Source organism: Panthera leo, chromosome C1 (genome assembly GCF_018350215.1).
Source record: "Panthera leo isolate Ple1 chromosome C1, P.leo_Ple1_pat1.1, whole genome shotgun sequence".
Taxonomy (NCBI): Eukaryota; Metazoa; Chordata; class Mammalia; order Carnivora; family Felidae; genus Panthera; species Panthera leo.
In genome coordinates, this window is record NC_056686.1 from 35,949,603 (window position 1) to 35,970,391 (window position 20,789).

The following is a 20,789-nucleotide window of genomic DNA, read 5'->3' on the forward strand; positions in this document are numbered from 1 at the left end:
ACTCCACTAAACTATTTATCTAAAGTTTGTATTCCCAATAAGATTTATAAAGTCTGTTGGGGGGAAGGTTTGTCCCTTCTGTATTCTCAATGCCTAGCACCCACAGGTGTTCAAAAAATTTGTCTTAAATAAATGAATGGCCAAAGAGATTATGGTAAGAGGAAGAATATGGCTTGTCGAATGCAAACGGGGATTTCTGAAAGTATAAGAAATGGAATCCACCATGGGAGCAAATGGTAGTGGCTGCAGAGAAAATGGAGGTAAGACTTAGTTGAACGAAATGAGAATTCACTACAAATTTGGACAAGGTAAGATTATGGGTTGTGATCTATGAAGACTGAATGACTGTTACTGGATAAAGCCAAGAGTTACTTGAGAGCAATACAAAGAATGCCCTATAACTTAATAAGGCTTTATAGCTTACAAAAAGCACTTTTACATTTATTAAAATTTATCTCACTTAACCTTCACATGAATTATGAAATGCTATCCCCACTTAACAGCTAAGGAAAATGAGGTTCTCACAAGCTGATTTCAAATTTGTAAGTACCTAACTGCACTATCTACAAAGCTCTGTGAAGGCAAAGGCTCTGCCTATCTGGTGTACTATCATATCCCAAGTGCTTAGCTCACAAAAAGTATTCATGTGGAGCGCCTGGCAGGTTCAGTCAGTAGAGCATACAACTCTTGATCTCGGGGGTTGTGAGCTCAAGCCCCACATTGGGCATAGAGCTTACCTTTAAAAAAGTATTCATAAATATCTGTTGAAAGAATGAATGATTGACTAAAGAAATGGAAATGCCTTGTATCAAATAGCTAATTAGTGACAGAACTAGATCACAAACCCAGGTTATTTGATTTTAAGTGAAGTATATAAAAATCTAATGTGAGAAAAATCTGTTAAGATCTGTTAGAACTGGGAATGGTTAATAAAGAATGTATAGATAGGGGCGCCTGGGTGGCTCAGTCAGTTGAGCATCCGACTTCTGCTCAGATCATGATCTCACAGTTTGTGGGTTAAAGCCCCGCGTCAGGCTCTGTGCTGACAGCTCAGAGCTTCAGATATTCAGATACTGTGTCTCCCTGATCACACTCTGTCTCTCTCTCAAAAATAAATAAGGAGTAAAAAAAAAAAAAAGAAGAATGTATAGATAAATCCAAAGGAGAGATCAATAGAATAACAGGTTTTGCTGTGCCCACATCCCCCCAAAAGGAAATGCTATTGCAGTGAAAGAACATGTTTTTTAAGAACAAATTATATCAAAGACTGCAAAGTTCCCTGTCCAATAAATACTCAATATCCATTTTCTTTTCATCCTTTACTAAGAGAACCTTGATTTTGCTGTGGGTGGTAATTGTGCTCTGCTGCAAATTACATTTCTTAGTCTCCCTTACAGATAGGGATGAGTTATTTACTATTTGGCCAATGGGATATATGCAGCAGTTACTGGGTAGGGCTAACAGCAAAAGTTAAAAAGAGCATAGACTTAGCTAGCAGGCCCTTCTGCCTTTTCCCCTTCCTCCTTCCACTGGCTGGAGTTCAGCGATACGAGATTAGAAGCTACAAGCCATAGATGGTAGAGCGAAATGTTGGGAAAATAATAGGATGCTAATGACATCATGAAACCACCCTGCCATCCTTGGAATGCCTACTATGAATTCACTTTTGTGGAAAAATAAATTTCTATCTTGTTAAGCCACTTTATATCTTCTATTAGTAGCCAAATGCTATTCTTAACTATTTTAACCTTAAATTTCAGTATTCTAGAATGTTGTTTCTCCCAAATATGCTCAGTACTATTTATTTCTCTGGGTTTTGCTACCTTTTTTTTTAATGTTTTATTTATTCTTGAGAGAGAGAGAGAGACAGAGCATGAGCGAGGGAGGGGCAGAGAGAGAGTGGGACACAGAATCCAAAGCAGGCTCCAGGCTCCGCGCTGTCAGTACAGAGCCCGATGCAGGGCTCGAACCCACAAGTGGTGAGATCATGACCTGAGCCAAAGTCAGATGTTCAACCGACTGAGCCACCCAGGCGCCCCTGGGTTTTACTACTTTTTATCTATTTGATGGAAGTGCTAATCACCAACAATATGATGATAGTACCGGGAACATTGTCTTTCAATAAGTATCTCTTGTTGCTACCCTTAAACAGAGGCAGAATAGACACTTTGTAGTATTGCTTCTGTTTTTATGTAGTTCACTAATTCCATCAGATTAATCTGTGTTAATTACATTTTGGAAATAAAAGAAGCAGGGGCATTTATGAAACAGTTTTCAGCTCACACAAATCATTTAGAAAAGGTAAAAAAAATCCTTCAACGCTAATTTGTACATTAGCCAATAGACAGGGCTGCATTAAAGATAGTAATTTTTAGGGGCGCCTGGGTGACTCAGTAGGTTGAGCGTCCGACTTCAGCTCAGGTCATGATCTCGCGGTCTGTGAGTTGGAGCCCCGCGTTGGGCTCTGTGCTGACAGCTGGGAGCCTGGAGCCTGCTTCACATTCTGTGTCTCCCTCTCTCTCTGCCTCTCCCTCACTCATGCTGTCTCTGTCTCAGAAATAAATAAACATTAAAAAACATTTTTTTTAAAAGATAGTTTTTATAATCTCCAATTTAAGAGTTATTTTCTGATATCTTCCAAAAAGCAATATGAAGAACACAAAGAAATGACCTTTTGTCATTTTCCAGGCTTAAATACCATGTGTTAAATAAACAATATTTTATCAGATCACATAATTATCTCCCATCAAGTAGTCCTTTAAGCATGATGACCAAACACAGTCTTTATTTTCAAACATGTTTTCTAATTATAAAAGTAATATATATTCACCACAGAAAAAAACCTTAAGGCATAAAAGTATAAAAATGAAAATGACATTTTCCCACAGACATACACTGTATTAACACTTCAGTGCATTTCTTTTTAATCTTTTTTCCCATGTATATTTATGTTACCTATCATATAAAACTTAAACTTCATAGTTTTTGTGTGCATTTTCTAACGTCATTAAAACTCTTCAAAAACATTTTAAAAATAAAAGTTTTAAATAAAATATATACATCCTGATTGTAAATCAGAAAAAAAACGGAAAAAGAGGGGAAAATAAGGATCATCCATATTCCATCATCCAGAGATAAATACTTATCAACACTCTGGTCTTTTTCCTGTGCGCAAATACAAATAATTTTTTCCTTTACAAAACTAGAGAAGTATTTATATCCAATTTTTTTTTCATTTTATATATTGTAAACACTCTTCCATAACATAACTGAAAAATCTAAAAAATATTCCATGATATATACATGTGCCATGATTTATTTAATCATATATCCTGAGGGACAATTAGATTGTATTCAATTATATATTATTGTAAATAATGCTACAATAAACATCCTGGTACATAAACATTTGCCTGCAGCACTAACTGATTACTTATGATTCCTAGAAAAGGAATACTGGGTCAAAAGATAGAAACCTTTCAAACACTGATGATAGCGTATTGTTAAATTACTTTCCATATAAATTGTATTAACTTATTTATATTCCCATTGCAATACCTGAGTGATTACACCACTCTTCACTCAAAGGTAAATGCTCACTTGACATACCTGTATATATGAAATCTAGAAGTATTTGAAAGATTCCAGCTTCAATTCCTAGAATCTGTACAACATCTTTTGAGGACTCTTTCATTCCTCCAGTAAACAAAGCTGCAAAGTAAGGGCTACTGGCAGCCAGCACCAGCCGATGAACTTTAAAAGTTTCCTTCCCAACTTGCAGCTGCACATCACAGAAATGCTCTCCATTCCTCATTTTATTGATCTGGGCCAAGATGAGTTGGGCATGTTTATCCGATGAAAAAGGACTATCACCAGCCTTGGGACAGTCCTCATTAGCCATGATGATGACAGATTAATTAAAAGAACTGTTGCCCATAATCTGGTCCTATCCTGAAAAACAAAATAGGAGACCAGACAACATATTTTTGTGCTTAACATGTCTTCTATTCATACACATATCAAACATTGACCATGTTCAAGAAGCTTATGATCTAGTTAGGGACATAAAACACACATGAAACAAATAAGGACTAAACTATGTGATACTTTCTTAATAGGGTTTCAAAGAAGGGAATAAGTAATGGGGCCTAAAATAATTTGAGGACGCTTTACAGCAGAAATAGGACCTGAGAGGGGTGCCTCGGTGGCTCAGTCAGGTTAAGTGTCCGACTTTGACTCAGGTCATGATCTCGTGGTCTGTGGGTTCAAGACCTGCATTGGGCTCTGTGCTGACAGCTCAGAGCCTGGACCCTGCTTCGGATTCTGCGTCTCCCTCTCTCTTTGCCCCTCCTCCACTAACACTCTGTCTCTCAAAAATAAATAAACGTTAAAAAAAAAAAAAAAAGAAAGAAAGAAATGGGACCTGAACGATAAAGATTAACATATGAAGACAGGAAATAAGCCCTTCTGGGTGAAGTAAAGAAAATAAGGCACAAAGGCATAAGTTTTTGTATACTGTAGTAAGGGAAGAACATACTCTAGCCAGAACAAATTTTCAAAAACCAATTGTGGGAGTGCCTCAGTTGGTTGAGCAACCGATTTCGCTGCTGTCATCACCGAGTCCTCTTTGGATCCTCCGTCTACCTCTCTCTGCCCCTCCCCTGCTCGTGCTCTAGCTCTCAAAAAATAAACATTAAAAAAAAAAAAAAAGTGATCAGGCCAACTGTTTACTTATAATCCTTCAATTTACACATTTCTCTGAGCACACAAAGCCCTTCAAATCTCACCTCTACCTGTCCAGTCCTATTTCCCATACTCCTATTTGAACTTAATACCCCAACAAAACCTAACAATTTGCAGTTCTCTAAAAGTGTCTCTTTCAAGGCATCCTTCCTCACCTTTTCCTTTTGGATCTTTGCTATAATTCAAGACTCTGTTCAAACATAATTTCCTGCAGAACCATCCCTGTTCCTCTCTCCTCTGGATTTGGTGCTCACCCTAAGCTTACCTATTTTACAGCCTATATCACACTTTACCTTGTCAGACACTACCACCCTACTCCCTATAGATACATATGTTCTCTGAAAGCTCCCTGAAAGACAGCCCCTTAAAGGAACAGACTATCTTTCATAGCAGTAGCGCCAGTATCTAACATATATGAGGTTTTCAATTGTTTATGAAATGAATACAATGAGAAATAACAATAGCTTAGGTTGTTTTTATTTGTTTAACTATGATAATTATTCCACACATTCTGCCAATTGTAATTCTCACAATAATTAAGAGTCTAGAAGAAAAGATACTTTTATTTGAGGGGTGCCTGAGTGGCTGAGTCGGTTGGGCATCCGACTTCTGCTCAGGTCATGATCTCACCGCTTATGAATTCAAGCCCTGCATCAGGCTCTGTGCTGACAGCTCAGAGCCTGGAGCCTGCTTCAGATTCTGTGTCTCCCTCCCTCTCCGCTCCTCCCCTGCTCACACACTCTCTCTCTCTCAAAAATAAATAAACATTAAAAAAAAATAATAAAAAAAATAAGATACTGTTATTTGAAGTGAGAGATAAAGGGGCACCTGGGTGGCTTAGTTGGTTGGGCTTCTGACATTGACTCAGGCCATGATCTCACAGCATGAGTTCGGGCCTGGCGTTGGGCTCTGTGCTGACAGCTCGAAGCATGGAGCCTGCTTCAGATTCTGTGTCTCTTTCTCTCTCTGCCTCTCTCCACCTCACATTCTCTCTCTCTCTCCCAAAAATAAATAAACATTAAAAAAATTTTTTTTGAAGTGAGAGAGAAGGAAACTGAAAAGGTTTCCCAAGGACACAGTGTTAGTATAACAATACTCTCAATATTTGAATCTAAGTCTTTTTACTCTAAATCCTGGCCTTTTCCCACCATATCACATGCACAGGAATTACTAGGCCAGGTTATAGAGAAAAAAGGCTTTGAAACTCAAGTGCAGAAATGTAGACATGAGCCTTTATAGGCTCAAGAGTAAACATGACAACAATCATGTTTCAGAACTGTTATACAAACCTTCCAAGGGATGAACTGAGAGGCAGCAAAGTCCTTGAAAACAGCTTTACAGCTTCAATAATGAGAATCAAGGGATAAATCCAACTTACTTTTTGAATAAAGAAGCCTACTGAGATTCAGTAATATAAGACATCTGGAGATAAAGCACAGGGGAAATCTAAGATGACTAAGGTTTTGTAATTTAGGCACCAAAGGGAATTAGTAATAAGACTGACAGAAAGGTGTGGGCTGATGTTAGAAAAAAAGTGGTTAAGTTTATAGCAATCAGTCAAATTTATCAAAGTAAAACTAACTAAGCTGATTATCATGATTATCTAGGAATTCAGAAATTTGATTAAGAGGTTCCAAGTCAGCTGCTAAAACTTCACATCAGCATTTACAGAATGTCAACATATTACATTTAGCTGGCATATAAAAGCAAACAGTGCATTTGTCTCTACATAGAAATTTGACCTGCAGATATTATTAAACATGACATGGCTGTTAGGCTTTTTTTTTTTTTTTTTTTTTTTGCTTTAGATTTCTTCCAGTCAGCAGATTTTGGACCCCAGTGGCTTAATTACAAGGTATCTTCCTCTGACCCCAACTTCAAGGCATCAAGCACTGCCACTGAGCTAAAATGCTGCCCCCTGCTACAAAAAAAGAGGGTTCACTGAATATCCATCCACTCTGGTAGCCGACAGCAGAAATTCTAATATTACCATGCTTCTTAGTAACTGCTGATACTACCCCACTGCCAGTGAAGAACTTCATTCCAAACGGCAGCACACGCGTACTTCCAAAAGGAAAGCACATTAACTCCGGGAAACTGCATATGGATGTAAAGGACGTACCTCAAGAAACCAAACCATGAAAGGCAGATAATTAGATGGAGATGCTCGGAAGTAAAGAAGATCTGTCTGGTGGCCTTGACTTCATTGCTGAGAGCATCGGGAAGCTCCTTCAGCAAAGGGTGTCAGAAACAGCAAGCGTCAAAAAAACGAGGCTCTTTGTGTGTTTGAATTGGGGACCTGGAGAGTCACAGCTACCGCGACACTACAAGCAGATAAACACTGGGCACTACCTAAATGGCGGGTAAGGCAAGTGAGACTTGTCTGGGGCTAGCGGACAGGCTAGGGGCCTGAGGATTCCCCGGTGGGGGTGGGGAAAGGAGACGCAGGAGCGGAGCGGACCAGACCTAACGAAAGGTGAGGGCGGAAACATTTCGACTATCAGAGGCACGCCTGAGCTGCATTAGGAACCGGTTCTAGAGGCTCCCCTCCTTAGGGGTCCCAAGAGCTGTGAGAGCCGAAGAGGACATTCCCAACCCTGTCATGGTCGCACCCGGACGCAGGCCGTTCTTACCCGCCTCTTCCCCTTCCCGCCGGCGCCTGCTCAGGCTCTGCGCGCGCAGTCGCTACCGGCGCCAGCGCCGGCGCGGAGAGGGCGGGGGGAAACAGCAGGGCCAAAGAGGCAGAGGTGACTGGGAAGTGCGGTCAGCGCAGAGCTGGAGGCGAGGCCAGGCCCACTGGAGGGTGCCTCTCGCCGGGCCTGCGCGTGCGCAGTGTTTTTCCGCTCGCGAGTAGCGGCGGCTCCAGGGACAACGGGGCTCTGGCTTAGGGCGGGTGCTGGATTCCCCGCTGGCGAACTGCCCTGCTGCAAGCCCAAGCTCCTGCGTGTTGGCGCTGGCCCTTTCGACAGTGCCATTTCACCTACTCTCCATCCTTGTGGCGTCCCACACATACAGCAAACCTCAGTGTTAAGGAAGGACTGAGACAACCCTCCCTGCCCCCAACCCCCCCCCCCCCACGCTGTGCTTCTCTTTTTTTAAATTGAGATGTAATTGATATATAACATCATATTAGTTTCAGGTGTACAACATGATACGGTATTTCTATCTTCTCTTTATTCTTTACCATTCACTCAAATCATTTTCTAAGTTTGCCTCTTTGAGCCGGGCATTGTAGATGGATGCCTACTTTGAGGGGAGAACTCAAAACATCTAGTTCTTTTCACGGTTGAACCTCACAATATGTTACATTCGTGAAAGTCGATCTTCTCTTTTTTTTTTTTTTTTTCTTTTTAGGATTTATTTATTTTTGAGAGCGCGCAAGCAGGGAAAGGGCAGAGAGAGGTAGACAGAAGGTCTGAAGCGGGCTCTGTGCTGACAGCAGCAAGTACAATGTGGGGTTTGAACTCACGAAATCATGTCCTGAGCGGAAACCAAGAGTCGTCGCTCAACCGACTGAGCCACCCAGGTGACTCTGAAAGTCATTCTTAAAAGCCCCACAAAACTTGTTCAGATCATGCCAATGTACTCAAGGCCCCAGGTAAGTTTGTGGCTGAGGTCAACTGTTTGCTGAGAGTCCTCCTGCTAACTTTTTTTCTGTTTTTACTGAGAAAAACTGAGAAAGAAAGGGAAAGGAGACATGAGCGTGAGCTTCATTTATTCATTGATTCAACCAAAACTTTTTTTAATTCAATCAATACTTAATGAGTGCCAACAATTGGCCACTTTAGGTTGTGCTGATATAGCAGTGAACAAAAAAATGACCTGTTCTTGTGGGATTACATTCTGATTGAGGAGACAGAAAATCAACAAGTAAGTGAATAAATATATGATATATCAGGAGATGATAAGTGTTACGAAGAGGATAAAGAAGGATAAGAGGATAGAGTGACATACTGGGGAAGGGGTACTATTCTAGACAATGTGGTCAGGGAAAACTTTCCTAAGAAGGTAACATTTGAGTAGGGGCATGAATGGAGAGAGGGAACCATGTAAAAGAGAATTCTAGACAGAAAAATAGGGGTGCCTGGGTGGCTCAGTCAGTTAAGCGCCCAACTCTTGGTTTTGGCTCAGGTCATGAGCCCCACAGTTGTGTGAGTTTGAGCCCCACATTGGGCTCTGTGCTGATAGCTTGGAAACTGTTTGGGATTCTCTCTCTCCCTTGCTCTCTGCCCCTCCCCCACTTGTGCTGTCTCTGTCTCTCTCAAAATAAATACATAAACCTTAAAAAAACAAAAGGTAAATGCAGGGCACCTGGCTGGCTCAGTCAGTAGAGCATATGACTCTTAATCTCAGGGTTATGTGTTTAAGCCCCACTTTGGGGGTAGAGTTTACCTAATAAGAATAAATAAATAAAAAGAAAAGTACATGAAACCTTCCTATGGTGAGAGTATGCTTAGGATATTTAAGAAACAGCAAAGAATTGGGGCACCTGGGTAGTTCAGTCAGTTAAGTGACTGACTCTTGTTTCTGCTCAGGTCATGATCTCGAGGTTTGTGGGTTCAAGCCCCTCATTGGGCTCTGCACTGACAGTGCAGAGCCTGATTGAGATTTTCTCTCTCTCCCTCTCTCTCTGCCTCTCTCTCTCAAAATACATCTTAAAAAAAAAAAAAAAGAAAGAAAGAAACAGCAAGGAAGCCATTGTTACTGGAGAAATATTAGCAAGGGAGAAGTCTTAGGGTATGAAGGCAGACAGGTAGCTAAGAGCAGTATCACTTAGTGTCTTGTATACAGGAAGAGCTTTGCCTTTTTTTCTGGGTGAAATAGCTATGCTGTTGAATGTGTTTTTGTTGTTGTTATTTGTTTTGTTTTCCAAATGACAAATGTCTCTCACACATGTATGCATATAAAAATCTAGTCAACTGAGTATTTACCCAAAGAATTCAAAACCACTAATTTATTCACTTTTTTTTTTCTTTCATTTTTTGAGGTAGGCTCCACACCCAGTGCAGAGCCCAATGCAGGGCTTGGACTCATGATCCTGAAATCAAGACCTGACCTAAGATCAAGAGTCAGACACTTACCCAACTGAGCCACCCAGGCATCCCTTGAAAACACTAATTTGAAAAGATATATGCACTCCTATGTTTACTGCAACATTATTTACAATAGCCAAATTATGGAAGCAACCCAAGTTGCTTATAATTAATAAATTATATAATATATAATTCTGCTTATTAATTAAAATTGAAATATATAATGGAATATTATTCAGCTGTAAAAAAGAATGAAGTCTTGCCATTTGCAACAGCATGAATGGATCTAGAGGGTATAATGCTAAGTGAAATAAGTCAGACAAAGATAAATGCCATATGAGTATACTCACATATGGAATTTAAGAAACAAAGCAAACAAAGAAAAAAAAAGATGAGCCAGAAAACAGACTCTTAACTATAGAGCACAGAGGGTTACCAGAGGGGAGGTGGGTGGGGGAAAGAATTAAATAGGTGATGATTAAGGAGCGCATATGTTGTGGTGAGCACAGAGTGTTATATGCAAGTGTTGAATCACTATATTGTATGCTTGAAACTAAGATAATACTGTATGTTAGCTAACTGGAATGTAAAAACACCCAGTCAAATTGAGTTCAGTCTTTTGAATCCTTAAAGAACTAGGTGTGTTCCCGAGATCAGATTGTTGAGCAAACAATTGTTGAGCAAACTTTAGGGCCAGTTTGTCTGTCTAGTTTAGGCACTCTTCTCTCATGCCCTGATCTCTCACCCTTTCCTCGTATGTTGGTTGTAAACATACATGATACAAGTAAAATATGTATGTAAGCTTACATAAACAAGTCCTTATGTCATTTGTGTCTCCAGCTAACCCTGAGACCAGGACATCTGGATTTGGAGAGCAACTGAGCAAGCAAATTGTAAGATTGGGTGGATGTGGTCATTGTGTGATGTGGAATTTCAGCAGTTCTAAATGGTTGAAGTAGAGTGGAGAAGAACAGTCATGATTCACCTGCTGTTGATAAATGTTTAAAACTAACATTTTTTAAAGTTGAGTTTATTGAGGTATAATTTACATAGAGTAAAATTTATCCTTTTTGTGTATACACTTCTGAGTTCTTTTTTTTAAGTTTATTTTAAGAGAGACAGAGTGAGTTGGGGGGGGGGCAAAGAAAGAGGGGGACAGAGGATCTGAAGCTGGTTCTTCAAGGACAGTAGAGAGCCCAATGCGGGGCTCAAAACTGCAAACTGCAAGATCATGACCTGAGCTGAAGTCAGACATTCAACCATCTGAGCCACCCAGGCACCCCAGCAGTTCTGAGTTTTGACAAATGCATTGTGTTAGTCCAGGTTATCCATAAAGCAGATGCCAATATAAGATTAAACATGCAAGGATTTGGGGGGAGGGGCAACACATAGTAGAAATGAGGAGAGAGCCAAGAAAGGCTAGGAGAACTATCTGATCACAATGCAAGCCTGATCCAGAGTGCGCAAAAGAAGGAGAAAGGTTCCATTCCTTGAATTCTAGGAAGTCTAAAGAAAGATCAACAAGCAAGGATTTTGGGAATCTTTGAGCTAAAACTGACTTTCAGAGAAACTTTCGCAATGGACCCGCCTTAATATTCCCAGTAATTGTCTGGGAATAGACCACTGAAATGTAGCATTGGTTCAAATAGGATGATGAATTTCTGGACCCAGCAGGTAATGCCCTTGATCAGTTATGCTTCCTGAAGTTGAAAGTCTGCCAGGCACATTCAGATGGCATTGGAAGTATAAAGTCATGCAGCCTACCACAATCAAGATATAAATTATTTCCATTACTCCATAAAGTAACGTCATTTTTGAGGACTTATTTTCTAACCACAATATTTTCATTACCTTCAAAGACCTTCTGCAATTTGCTTGGTAAACTTTTAGGATCAATTATCATAGTCAATCTTAACAGCTTAATATATGGCTTCCATTAATAACTGAATTCATGGGACACCTGGGTGGCTCAGTCAGTTAAGCATCTGACTTCAGCTCAGGTCATGATCTTGCAGTTCCTGAGTTGAAGCCTTGTGTTGGGCTCTGTGCTGACGGCTCAGAGCCTGGAGCCTGCTTCAGATTCTGTGTCTCCCCCTTTCTCTGCCCCTCCCCCACTTGCACGTGCGCTCTCTCTCTCTCAAAAAATAAAAACTAAAAGAAAAAAATTTTTAAATAAATAACTGAATTCATCATGCCAAAGAGAGAACTTTTCACTCCCAGTGGGCAGTTCAAGGATCAGAATCTTTGGGGCACCTGGCTGGCTCAGTTAGTAGAGCATGCCACTCTTGATCTCAGGGTAGCAAGTTTTAAGCCCCATGTTGGGCCTAGAGCTTACTTAAAGATAAATAACAGACAAATAAATAACAAAATAAATAAAATTTAAAAATAAAAAGAGAAGTGCAGTTGTGAGCCATTATCAGCCAATACCTGTATCAGCCTAGTAAAGAAGATCTGGGCAGGACATCTACTATGCCCAATATTACATCAACTGTCACAAAGAGTTACCAATTCTATTATCTTTTTTTTAATGTTTTATTTATTTTTGACAGAGAGAGAGAGAGAGTGCAAGCCGGGGAGGAGCAAAGAAAGAGGGAGACACAGAATCTGAAGCAGGCTCCAGGCTCTGAGCCACAGAGCCAACCCTACATGAGTCTGGAACTCATGAACTGCAAGATCATGACCTGAGCCCAAGTCCAACACTTAACCAACTGAGCCACCCAGGAGCCCCTGTAAAAAAATTTTTTTTAAGTTTATTTATTTATTTTGAGAGAGAGAGAGTGAGCAGGGGAAGGGCAGAGAGAGAGGGAGAGGAACAGAATCCCAAGCAGGCTCCACACTGTCAGCATGGAGCTCGATGTGGAACTCTGACTTATAAACTGTGAGATCATGACCTGAGCCTAAGTCAAGAGTAGGACGCTTAACCCCTTAACTGACTGAGCCATCCAGGCGTCCCATATCTATTCTATTGTCTTAACACCTCTTTTGTTATTCTGATTACCACTGGGTAGTTCCTACACTGCTAAATCACTTTTTGCCTGGAAAACTGCAAGCCATCATCATTTCTCACCTAGATTGTCACAATAGCATCCTAACCAGTCTTCCTGCTTTAGACCTTGCTCTACTCCAATCCATTTAAAATGTAAGGTGACCAGGGGCACCTGGGTGGCTCAGTCGGTTGAGCATCCGACTTCGGCTTGGGTCATGATCTTGAACTCTGTAAGTTCGAGCCCTGCGTTGGGCTCTGTGCTGATAGCTCAGAGCCTGGAGCTTGCTTCAAATTCTGTGTGTGTCTCTCTCTCTGTTCCTCCCCCACTCATGCTCTGTCTCTCTCTGTCAAAAATAAATAAACATTAAAAAAAATTATTATAAAATGTAAGGTGACCTTTCATGATAAAAACACAGAACAAACTGGGAATAGAAGGGAGCTCCACCTGTCTTATAAAGGGCATCTACAAACACCCCACAACTAACACTACACTTGATAGTGAAAGACTGAATAATTTTCCCCTAAGATCAGGAACAAGACGAGGTACATGCTCTCACCACTTTTATTCAATATTGTACTTGGTGTTTAGCCAGGGCAATTAAAATAAAAGAAATTAAAAAAACATTCAGATTAGATGAAAAATTTAATTTTTTAAAAAAGTTTATTTATTTTTGAAAGAGAGAGAGAGAGCACACAATATCGAGCAGGGGAAGGGCAGAGAGAGAGGGAGAGAGAATCCCAAGCAGGCTCTGAGCTGTCAGCACAGAGCCTGATGTGGGGCTTGAACTCACGAACCATGAGACATGATCTGAGCCGAAACCAAGAGTTGGACGCTTAACTGACTAAGCCACCCAGGCGCCCCCAAGAAATAAAAGTTTTAATGTGCAGTGATTTGATCTTGTGTAGAAAATCCTACAGAATACATACACACACAGAATTAATAATTGAATTTAGCAAGGTTACAGATATATCAATATACAAAAATCAATTGTATTTCCATACACTGCAAATGGGCAATCTTAAAATAAAACTAAGAAGACAATTCCAGGGGTGCCTGGGTGGCTCAGTCGGTTGAGTGTCCAACTCTTGACTTTGGCTCAGGTCATGATCTCTCAGTTCATGGGTTTGGGTCCTGCATCAGGCTCTGCGCTGATAGTGCAGAGTCTGCTTGGGTTTCTGTCTCCCTCTCTCTCTGCTCCTCTCCCACTTGTTCTCTATCTCTCTCTCAAAAAATAAATAAAAATACAAAAAATTAAAATAAAAAAAGGAGACAATTCCATTTACAATAGCATCAAAAATAATAAAATACTTAGGAATAAGTTTAACAAAAGAAGTATAAGAATTGTAACTGAAAAACTATAAAACATGGTTGAAGGAAATTAAGAGAACTAAATAAATGAAAAGACATCCTGTGTTCGTGTATCAAAAACTTAATATTGTTAAGATGACAACACTTCCTAAACTTAGATTCAGTGCAACTCCTATCAAAAAATCAGCTGGTTTCTTTGCAGAAATTGAGAAGCTGAGCCTAAATTCAATTGGAATTCAAGGGGCCCAGAATAGCCAAACCATTTTTTAAAAAGAAGTACAAAGTTGGAAGACTCTCACTTTCCAATTTCAGAACTTAATACAAAGCTACTATAATCAAGACAGCATGATTCTAGCATAAGTTTAGACATATAGATAAGTGAATAGAATTGAGAATCCAAAAATAAACCTTCATATCTATTGTCAATCGATTTTCAACAGAGATGCTAAGATGATTCAAAGGGGAAAGAAGAGCCTTTTTAACAACTGGTGCTGAAACAACTGAATATCTACATGCAAAAGAATGGTGGCCCTCTCCCTCATATCATATGTAAAAATTATCTCAAAATAGATCGAAGATGTAAATATAAGTGCCAAACCATGACATCATAGAAGAAAATGTAGGCATAAAGTTTTGTGACTTTGGGTTAGGTAAAGACTTCTTAGATACATACCAAAGCACAAGTGACAAAAAGAAAAAAATATATAAAGTGGACTTCATCAAAAATAAAAACTTTAAAAAAAAGAGAGGTTAGAGTGGGAGAGAGCCAAAGCATAAGAGACTTTTAAAAACCGAGAACAAACTGAGGGCTGATGGGGGGTGGGAGGGAGGGGAGGGTAGGTGATGGGTATTGAAGAGGGCATCTTTTGGGATGAGCACTGGGTATTGTATGGAAACCAATTTGACAATAAATTTCATATGTTAAAAAAATTAAAATAAAATAAAATAAATAAAATAAAAACTTTTGTGCTTCAAAGGACACCATTAAGAAAGTAAAAAGACCGGGCGCCTGGGTGGCTCAGTCGGTTAAGCGTCTGATTTTGGCTCAGATCATGATCTCACAGCTCATGAGTTTGAGCCCCGCGTCAGGCTTTGTGCTGACAGCTCAGAGCCTGGAGCCTGTTTCAGATTCTGTGTCTCCCTCTCTCTGACCCTCCTGTCTCAAAAATAAATAAACATTAAAAAAAAAAATTAAAAAAAAAACTACAATAAAATCAATACACCCACTACGATGGCTAAAATAAAAAAGACAGACAATAGCAACTGTTGATAAGTTTAAGAAATTGAAACCCTCAATTATTGCCGGTGGGATTGTAAAATAGTGCAACTACTGTGGGAAACAGTTTTGCCATTCCTCTAAAGGTTAAACACAGAGTTACCATGTGACCTTACAATTTCTCTCCTAAGTATATACCCAAGAGAAATGAAAACATATATCCGTGCAAAAACTTGTACAAGAATGGTCACAGCAGTATTATTCAAGTAGCCACCAAGTGGAAACAACCCAAATGGCCATCAACTGATGAATGCATAAACAAAACATAGTGTATCTATACAATGGAATATGACTTGGCAATAAAAGAGAATGAAGTACTGAGATATGCTGCAACACAGATGAACCTTGAAAACACTATGTTAAGTGACAGAAGCCAGTCACAAAAGACCACATATTCTCTCATCCCATGTATGTGAAATGTTTAGTATAGGCATATCGATGAAGATAAAAATTAGATTTGTGATTACCAGGAGCTGAGGCGAGGGTATAAGAAAGGGATGATTGATCATTTCAGGATAATGAAAATGTTTTAAAATTAAGTAATGGTGATTGTTGTACAACTGTGTAAATATACTAAAAACCACTGAGTTGTATACTATCCAAGGACAAATTTTATGACATGTAAATTATATCTTCATAAAGCTCTTTTAAAAAGATTATATCATTCCTGTGCTCAGAACTCCTCAGTGGCTTTTCATATTAGTTAGAGCAAAAGTCAAAGTCTTTAATTGGCCAAAAGATCCTGTAAGATCTGCCTCTCCATTTGACCTCGTTTATAGTTCTTCCCTGCATTTACTGTTTTAGCTTCTCTGGCTTCCTTACTGTTCTTCCACACTATAGGCACAGTCCTGTTTGGGGGGTTGTATTTGGCTGGATCATTCTTACCCAGTATATCCTCATGGCTTATCCCTTCAGGTCTTTTTCAGATTCACATTCTCAGTGAAGCCATCCTGATTTCCCTATTTAAAATTACAGTATAACACCTCTCCCAGAACTCTCTTTCCCAGTCCTCACCTATATTTTTCTCCATAGCATTTATTTCCATTTGACATACTACAAATATTATGTATTTATGTGTCTATTGACTGTCTTTCCTCATCCAAGCATAAACTCTATGAAAGCAGGTATTTTTCTGTATTTTGTCATTCCTATATTTTCAGTACCTAGAACAGTGGTTGGTACATGGGAGATGTTCAATGTTCATTGAATGAATGAGTGAATGAATGAATAACATTTTACTCTTTCTGCCTCGAGTTTATCCCTGCTGCAATTCATCTCCACCTGCAAATCAGAGTGATCTTCCTACACGTGGGAATATATCACACCCTTGCTCAAATTCCTTCATTAGTTTCCTATTATGTTCAAGAAGAAGTATAATGAAATATTGAAGAATACAAGCCAGAGTCAGAGTGCCTTGGTTCAAGGCAATTTGCCTTTGGGCAAGGTTATTTAACCTTGTTGGTAAAATAGGAATAATTAGAGTGCCTTTCTTTTAGAGTTGTGGTAGTGATTAGATAATCTTATACATGCAAGTTTGCCTACATAGTTGCCAAACCCATTGTTTCATTAGAGGTTGCAAAATGTTGACTTTTAAAATTCTGTCACTTCTTTATCATTCATTAGCAATGATTCTTCTAAAATTTTTTAATGTTTATTTATTTTTGAAAGAAAGAGACAGACAGACAGAGCTCAAATAGGGGAGGAGCAGAGAGAGAAGGAGACCCAGAATCCGAAGCAGGCTCCAGGCTCTGAGCTGCCAGCACAGAGCCCAACACAGGGCTTGAACTCACAAATGAAATTGTGACCTGAGCTGAAGTTGGCCATGTAACTGACTGGGCCACCCAGGTGCCCCTAGTAATGATTCTTCTATAAATAACTTCCCCACACTATCTTTAAGTATAGTCTATACAGTAAAGACAGGACAGGAGTTTTTTTTTGTTTTGTTTTAAAATTTTTACTTATTTATTTTGAGAAAGAGAGAAAGCGTGAGCTAGGGAGGGGCAGAGAGAGAAGCCAGAGCAAGAATCCCAAATAGGATCCACACTGTCAGCTGAGAGCTGGATGTGGGGCTTGAACTCATGAACTATGAGATCATGACCTGAGCCGAAGTCACACTTAACCTACTGAGTGCCCCAAGACAGGATAGAAGTGTGATGCTTACTGTTATTTATCAATTTTCAGAGTAATGATTCAGTGCCCTAGCAACTTCCAAAGGTAACTAAAGAATACATTTTAGTGTTCAAATCATTGCAGTCATTATTCTTATTGATATTCAAATTATTCCATCTTTGGTAAGTAGGGATCCCTTTCTAGTTGGCTCCTGTATGATTTTTTTTTTATAGCACAACTTATATATTTTAAATGGACAAAAATTAGTATCATTCACAGTATCTTAAGATAAATTGCCTTTAAATGGGAGCTTCCTTTCCAGTACTTTGAGGTCTACAAGACGTATCTAGAAAATTTACTACTGTGAAAAATGAAGACTGCTTAAATGAAGACTGTCAAAAGACAGGTAGGGGGAGGACCTGTGGTTTTTCTTTTTGATTAATTGTTGTAACACTGTCCTTCGGGCGGCTGAGGGAGTTTCATGTTTTCTTTAGACATCATTAGGCTCCTGAGCTCTTGCAGGACAACTTTGATGCTGTATGAATTCTGCCATTTTGCTAGCACTGATATGGCTCTTAGGTCCACCACTCCATTAGAACTATTAACTGCATTCATATTAATTTTTGTTACAGATCTTACAAAGTGGGGTGCTTCTGGGTATTTAGGTCCGCATTCTATTTTAAGGCTGTATATTCAGTTTTTGTAAATTGTTCTTGGAAGCCCAATTATCATTCCTGTCCATCTTGTAAGTGTCATGTCTTCATCACCTTCTAGACCCCAGCTAACTGTGCCATCTCCTACTCCTTTCTGGCCTTCTTCCAGTTCTTCCAACAGTCAAAAATTGCAAGGGACTTTTACTCCCGAGCCCGTGGTGGCTGCCATCTTGCGTTGCTGTCGCTCCTGTATGATTTTAACACACCACCAGTAGTCTTTGATACCTTCCTTGCTTTCAGGCACAAGATACTTCAGACTCATCTTAACATTATTTCTTTTTTTAATGTTTATTTTTAAGAAAGAGAGTGTGAACATGGGCAGGGTGGGGAGAGAGGGAGACACAGAATCTGAAGCAGGCTCCAGGCTCTGAGCTGTCAGCACAGAGCACGATGTAGGGCTTTAATTCATGAACCACGAGATCATGACCTGAGCTGAAGTCAGACGCTTAATCAACTGAGCTACCCAGGCACCCCTCACCTTAACATTTGTTGTCCCAGGCCTGGAATCAGCTATTCCTCCAAGGAGTTTTAGATCCTTTTTAATAGGAAATGGTATTTAGAGACTATAATTTGGACACTAGAGGGAGCTAATTGTTACTGGGTTGGAGTGTACATCATTTTAAAAAAGATTCTTAATTGTTAATACACAGTTTGGATAATACCACTGTTTTCCTTGGAAGGTTGTGTTAAAGACTAGAGAATGGAGACTTTCCAATTTAGCAAAGTATTTCACAATGAAGTAGACTAAACTTATTAATCAGAAGTTCACTATTATTTGCGTTTTTATTTTCCTTCTCTCTCTCTCTTTTCCATTTCTCCTGAGAAATAATAGTCTGGGTTGGAAATGAGTAGGGAAGAAAAATGGTTGATAAGAGAGACTACTTTAAGGTTTGAGCAGAACATTTGCTGTAGAATTACCAGAGGCAGAGACAAAATAATTTCTCATATTAACCAAAGAAATACATAATTCTGGAATGCAAAGAAGATAGAAAAATCAGTGGTTCCTTCAGCAGGAGGTAATGGAAGAAAAGTATATAAGGTACTTACTGCTTCTTTTTGGTGCACAACCCAGAAGGGGTCAATAATTCCACAGTCGTTATAAATACTAATCTGGTAAGCAAATCAACAGAGAATCAAAGGACAAGTAAAGTAGTTTTTTTATACACCACAAGAGAACTGAACTCAAAGTTCACAGTCCACCATTGTCCTTACTTCCCTCAAAACTTAGTCTTTATTTTTAATTTTTTTTTAACGTTTATTATTGAGAGACAGACAGAGACAGAGCATGAGCATGGGAGGGACAGAGAGAGGGGGAGACACAGAATCTGAAGCAGGGTCCAGGCTCTGAGCTTTCAGCACAGAGGCCGACACACGGCTCAAACTCATAAACTGTGAGATCATTACCTGAGCTGAAGTCAGACGCTTAATTGACTGAGCTACCCAGGCGCCCCAAAACTTAATCTTTTTGAAGATGACAGAGCAGCATAGAAGTTCTCTGCTCATCCCTGAAATGCAACTAGACAAGCAACAAACCATTTTGCACATCTAGAAAATTGATCTGAGGATTAACACAACAATCTGCATAGGTTGAGCCACAGAACTTGGCAGATATGTGGCGGTGGATTGGTGAAATGAGGGAGAGAGAAGCCATGGAGGGTAGGGAGCTGTTTTTGTTTGTGGAGAGAGGACAGACAGAGGGGGGAGAGTACAAGAAAAGCACTCCCCCCAAAAGCAGCTAGAGGGAAAGAGAAAGAGTGGAAGCACCCAAAAGGATCTGAACAAGAAAGGGAGAAAGGAAAAAGGAGAGAGTTTCAATGCCATTAGAACTCTATAAACAGGGGAGTGCAGAGTCTGAAATTCCACAGCTCAATACCTGGCCATGCTCTGGTGGGAAGGGCGAATCCCCAGGAGCAGACAGTGAGGTCCTCGGGGTCCTTGGGCCATATGGGGAGAGAGGTTCTCCTGCTGAGAGGACATCTGGTAGAGGCTATGCAGCTTTCCCATGGGAAAAGGTCCCAGCAGACCCTGGAGAACAGAAACATTTGCCAGTGTTGGAACAAGGACACTAGGGTGCAGTGAAGCCTGGGTGCCAGTTGTGTGTTCTGATTTGCCATAGTTCTCTGAACTGCTGCTGCTACATGATTGCATGAACTTTTTCTGAGGCAGACTGACATCTGGGCACAGTCCCTGGGCCTCTGCAGTGCAGTTGCATGAGCGTTCCTTGGGGGTCAAGCTGGTACCAGGCCACTGCTTGGTGAGACCCTCCCCCAGAGGGTTGGAGGGGGCCCAAGCCACAGGGCCCTCAGAAGTGACGGGTTTGGAAACACATCCCCATCTGAGATAAAATTCAGGAGAGAGGTGCCACCTGGCCGGCTGATGACTTGGTGACTGACATTGTAGAAGTGGGGAGGGGATGGAAGCTGGAGACAAAGAAGGGTGCCTGATGGCTGGTTGGTGACAGCACGGAGTTCTGATGCTACAGACTGTGAAGTTGTGTGATGCCATGTTCACCTCTCCCTCGCCTGCACATACACAGACACCAGAGCCACACCAATCCACCCCAATAAGCTAAGCAACGCCACCTAGTGGAGAACAGAGCCATTACACCAAACCCCATCTA

The 20,789-nt window shown here is 40.2% G+C and overlaps 1 protein-coding gene and 1 pseudogene across 4 annotated transcripts in view; both read right to left on the reverse strand.

Moving 5' to 3' along the window:
• The window catches only part of LOC122226934 (intracisternal A particle-promoted polypeptide), a 30,060-nt gene extending 22,621 nt beyond the window's left edge, over positions 1 to 7,439 (reverse strand). For 2 of the 4 annotated variants that reach the window (XM_042950951.1, XM_042950948.1), the window contains exons 1-2: positions 6,866 to 7,370; positions 3,610 to 3,951 (exon numbers count right to left, since the gene is read on the reverse strand). In XM_042950951.1, the coding sequence (XP_042806885.1) occupies positions 3,610 to 3,901 (292 nt within the window). In that variant the 5' untranslated portion in view covers positions 3,902 to 3,951; positions 6,866 to 7,370. The other 2 variants (XM_042950949.1, XM_042950950.1) reach the window with 2 other exon arrangements.
• Positions 7,440 to 17,894: 10,455 nt separating this feature from the next.
• LOC122228333 lies at positions 17,895 to 18,338 on the reverse strand (annotated as a pseudogene).
• Between the last annotated feature and the right edge of the window lie 2,451 nt (positions 18,339 to 20,789).